Below are 5,353 nucleotides of genomic sequence, written 5' to 3'. Positions count from 1 at the left end.
AGATGTCACCGTTATCCTTAACAGCCCCACATCTTTGGTCTGTGAAGCTTATTCATATCCTCCAGCTACCATCACCTGGTTTAAGGATGGAACTCCCTTAGAATCCAGCCGAAATATTCGTATTCTTCCAGGTAAGTAGTTTATTTCGGATGCCCAAACTGCATTTGCGCCATTTACTATTGCTTATTTTTTAATAAAAAGTACTTATGCTGTTGGTCATATTATGTTCTATTGACATTTTAATTTTTTAAATTATTTGTATATATCTTATAATCTAAGGTACTTGAAGTTACTTTTTGAAATACCAATAAAGTATCTAAATAAAAAGACAAATAAAAAAATACTGTGATGTAATTAATTTCTAAAATATGTAGAATGCCAAAAAAAAGGGTAGAAATTTATTTTTTGTTGAATTGAACCTTGAAAAAAAATTAGTATTTAGATTGAGTTTATTTCTCTTTAATACCATTTGTATGAAAATAGAAAGAATTAAAAAGTGTGATCACTGGCTTTAAGAAATTTACAGTTTTATGTGGAAGAGACATAAAATGTGTGACAGCTAATTAACAACATGAATCCATGAATAATCATGGGTTATGAATAGTCATGGGTATGATTAATGTGGTAGTGACAAGTTTTATAAGAATTCAAAAGAAGAATGGCCACCATGGGCTGAGGTGGTTAGGAATTGCTTTGTTCAAGTCAGAACTTGAACGAAACCTTAAAGTTGTGGAATTTTGTTGTTTGGAAATGAGTTGGTTGAAAAGACTTCATATCCATCAGAATGACTCGTGCAGCAAAGGTGCAAAGTGAGAATGGCTTCTCTATGTGCAAGTAATAACAATTAGATCCCTTACCTCTCAGACATTGTGTGTGTGTGAGTGTGTGTGTGTGTGTGTGTGTGTGTGTGTGTAGCAGGAGTGGGTAGGAGATAAGGCCAGGAAGGAACGTTGGACTCCTGTTTTGAATACCTGGATTAAAGAATTTTGACTTTATACTTTAGTCAATTGAAAACCATTACAAATTGTTAAGGGGAAAGGTACCATAATAAAAACTGTGTTTTAGGAAGATCAATCTCTACTGATAGGCCAGGTAGATGAGAGGAAGAAGGTAACTAAGGCAGAAGACCTATTTATGAAGAGTGTAATAGGGACTCCAGCTAGAGTGTAGACATCATGGGAGGGTCAGAATGAGCATGAGATAATCCTCACAGAGGACTGCTGAGGACTTAGTGACTGTCTTCAGCCACCATGCTGTGCCCATCTGTATTGTAGTTTGTCTTGAAGTGTCAAAGATCTATTACAGAATTGGCATAGAGAAGAAGAAATATATTAATAGTAAGAACTGAAACCTGGGTAGTTTGTGCGTACTCTGCTGCCACTGTGACTTCAGAGATTCTTTGGTGTTCCATGATTTTTCAGGAGGTAGGACTCTGCAGATCCTAAATGCACAGGAGGATGATGCTGGAAGATACTCTTGTGTAGCCACTAATGAGGCGGGGGAAATGATAAAGCATTATGAAGTGAAAGTCTACAGTAAGTTCTGAAAGAACGCTTTGTTTCATATTTTCCCTGAGTTGTCTAACATTTTTAATCGTGTTTTTCATTATGGGTTCATAATTATTTATATTAATTATTAAAGTTGGTTGTTTATGCAGCTTGCTTCATTAAGATGGATATTGAATTAAGTATTATGCCCATGACCTCAACTGTTTAAAGATATAAAGAACCCACTCAGTCTGCCCACTGACATCTTGGAGAACTTGTCAGTGGCACTTCCTTAAGTTTCTCTATCTTTCCCTCTATTTAGCCCAGAGAATTACCCTCTGGGCTAGGTTATAGTACTTTCATGCACAAAACTGTTATTTAAATACATATACTCTAATTAGCAGCCTAGAATAAGTTCATCAATGACTTTAGGCTGATCTACTGTACACTGACCTATAAATAAAAAGCAAAGCTAATACTACTATTCATAGTGCCTACATTTCAGGATTTTGTTTTTGTTTGTTTGTTTTTGCATTTAAAAAAGAAGAGTAGCTTTCTGATTGTCTTTTTTTTTTTTAATCAATCCCTTGTCTTTTTTTTAAGCAATCCTTTTAATGACCTATAAATTGCATTTTTTATGTCATGATCAGACTGTGTCTGGAGATCTGCTACAAATGACACTGTTCTGTGAAGGACATTAGCCTCATTGGCAGGATTATAACGATGAAAGGAGAATGATATTTTCCTTCACATTCTTTATCTGAACACTAGCCTTTCATAAGATGCTAACTTGAGTCCTAGATGAGAAGGGAGCACAGAAAATCCCTGTTATTCCCTCATTTTCTTGTTAAGTGATGCTCAGTGTGATTTCCATGGTATTCCACGTATTTAAAAAGAAACAATGTCTAATTCTTTAATATATGTTTTTCTGCAGTTCCACCCATAATCAATAAAGGGGACCTCCTGGGGCCAGGTCTTTCCCCTAAAGAAGTGAAGATCAAAGTAAACACCACCCTGACCTTGGAATGCGAAGCTTATGCAATTCCTTCTGCCTCTCTAAGCTGGTACAAGGATGGACAGGCCAGTCACAAGATTTTTCATTTGCCGATGGTTTCTTAAAGACTAAAATGGTCTATTAAATAATAGTAATAATAATAATAATAATCAGACACAAGTCACTCAGGGAATCAATGCGACCTTAAAACAAGTACAATCCCATACTCAAATATAAAACTGCAAAAAATCTTGAACCATATTCAACAATATTGGTATTATTCCATCAGTGAAATGTTTGAAGGATTATCTTTTGTACATTAGAAGCTGTCTGTGAAATCCAGCCACCTTCCCACTGGGAAATGGTTTTTGTGTTTTGTGGTTTAGCAGAGTAGGTAAACTTTGTGGAGAAGAAACACAAAAACAGTGCTAAACCAGATTATTATGACAGGCATAACATGGGTACTGAGTTTAATCAGAGCGTTCTCTAAACACCTTTAACTCTTTTACAAAAGGTTACATGAGCTAAATGTGATTAAATAAATGCCCAATACAATTAAGTAAGGGCAATGAGAAACTTTAAATGAGAGGCACATCTGTCAATTCTCATTTCTCATTCAACTTGTTTTCTTCCATGTAGATTTTAAAGAATTGTGCTGGTGTTTTAGACCCAAATAGATTTTCTCAGCTGCTGTGCTTAATACAGATGTGACATAGCTAAGCCTCTCTTTGTCCTGTTTTACACATAATCAGCCAAATGGTCAGTTAAATCCAGTTGTAGAACTTCAATTCTCGGTCATGATTTAAGATGCAGAAAGATATGGCTTTATTTTTTCAGATCACAGATGGATTTTGCAATACTGGCAGCTAGAAAAAAATCATCTCTTATAAAATAAGCAAGTTTCATCTGGAAGCCATTGCAAAAGGAAAAATATGGAACTCCCACCATGTTCTGTTTACAGTTTCTTTTCTGACTACAAGCACACTTCATGGTACCATATCAAACCTCTCTGAGTTTGCTTGGAAACAAATAGTTCCTTTCTCCTTTGAAATCTTATTTCTAATTTTATCTAAAGCCTTTTCATTCATTGTAGTTACTACACATGCACACACATACACACACACACACATACACATGCACAAATTGGATAATGGCTAGACTTGCACTAGAAATGAGGCAGTCTGGGTTTTTTTAATTTCATAATAAATGGAAGTTAAATTACAATTTCAAATTCAAACTTTGAATTTGATCCAATTGTGATACTTTAAGCTGCTAAATATTTTAGGGTTTTGGATTAGTCCCCTAGAATGTGTACAGAAAAATACTGGTTTATGTTTATTTTCCATATCCTTTCTTCTGTTATTTCGTTTTTCAGATAAGCAACATTATTTGAGCAAAAAAGTTTTTGAGGAATGTCCACCAAAAATATTGGCAATGATAGTCATAATAAGTTTTGATATAATCTTTGAGTTTTATTTGTTCATGCTCTGGTTTTTCTCTTAGCATAGAAATTTTAAATCGTGCTATTTTTATATGTGATGTAATACTAATAATGATCCATTGCATCCAAAATTATTTATTGAGCATACTATACTATTGGACAGGCACTGTTTTAGTTGGGGAGGATACAGACTTAAAGGAAATAGAGAAAGATCTCTGTTCATGTGAGGTTTTGGGAGACAAAAGCTAAACAGACAAACCTGTAAAACATGACATGTGCCAGCAGGGGTAGATGTTATGGAGAAAATTCAATCAGGATAAAGAAAAGTGAGTCGGGGAAGTGTGATCTCTTATTTATAAAGGGGAGGCTGTACTGATAAAGTGATATTTGAGCAGAAACCAAGAAAGTGAAGGAAACAGAAATAAGATATCTGAGGGGTAAATATGTTAAAGTAGAGAGAATTTCAAGGCAAAGGCCCTAAGACATTTTGGCTGGAATGTAGTGATTCATATGAACACAGAAGAAGATGTGAGTAGAAGGCTTTTATTCTGGTGGGAAACCACTGGAAACTTTTGAATACAAGAGTGTTACGATCTGACTTAAGGTTTTAAAAGGATCACGTTGCTTCTGTATTGGGAGAAGAAATAGGGAGTTCTGATTTGAATTATTGCAGTAGCCTAGAAGAGAGACGGTAGTTGCTTGGATGAAGGTGATAATCAAGATGTGAGGGAAAGAGATGAGTCCAAGATTTTACATGCGATCACTAAGAGAGTGAAAAAAAAGAGGTCCGAGGATTAAACCTGGAAGCACTTCTACATTTAGAGGTTGTGGGGCAGAGAATGAAGCGTCCCAACAGATAAGGGTAAAAAAGTATATCAAAATGAAAACAAATTAAACTGTGTTAAATGTCATTGAGAATTGACCAATAAATTTAGCAACATGGGTGTCATTTGTGACCTTGACAGAATCATTCTGATCAAGTAGAGACGGTAAAAGTCTGATTGGAGCAGATTCAATAAAAGATGGAAGGTAATGAAGACAGCAAATGTAGAAAACACTTTTAAGTCATTTGGCTTTTAAGTAGAAAAACGTGGAAGTAGGCTACAGTCTAAAGAGTTTTCTTTTAGTGGGGGAAGTTGTTCAATACTGTATGCAGATTCAAATAATCTGGTGGAAGAGAAGAAATTGCTGATGATGTCGGTAAGAGCAGACAAGTTGCTGGAGGGATGTCTGTGATTAGACGAGGGGATGCTTGGCATGGACAGAGTCTGGTATTAACCAGGGTTAGGGTTTTGCCAGGGGAGAAAAATAAAGAGAAAGGGGCAAAGGAGTCGAGTGTTTATGCAAGGAAGGATTGCCATGATAGATCTTCTTTGGGTCAGGAGGGAATAGAGGTCAGGGTAAGAGTGAAAGGCAGTGACAATATTGCAA

The 5,353-nt window shown here is 35.6% G+C and overlaps 1 protein-coding gene across 1 annotated transcript in view; it reads left to right on the top strand.

Annotated features, from left to right (window-relative positions):
• HMCN1 (hemicentin 1) overlaps positions 1-5,353 on the top strand; it is a 408,502-nt gene that overhangs the window by 288,583 nt on the left and 114,566 nt on the right. Inside the window, exons 50-52 of the mRNA XM_023533191.1 lie at positions 3-131; positions 1,422-1,535; positions 2,422-2,567. Of these exons, the coding sequence (XP_023388959.1) occupies positions 3-131; positions 1,422-1,535; positions 2,422-2,567 (389 nt within the window). The remainder of the gene's footprint in view (positions 1-2; positions 132-1,421; positions 1,536-2,421; positions 2,568-5,353) is intronic.

Source organism: Pteropus vampyrus, unplaced genomic scaffold (genome assembly GCF_000151845.1).
Source record: "Pteropus vampyrus isolate Shadow unplaced genomic scaffold, Pvam_2.0 Scaffold98, whole genome shotgun sequence".
Taxonomy (NCBI): Eukaryota; Metazoa; Chordata; class Mammalia; order Chiroptera; family Pteropodidae; genus Pteropus; species Pteropus vampyrus.
The sequence above is the reverse complement of the archived record's forward strand: the minus strand, read 5'-3'. Positions and strand labels throughout refer to the sequence as shown.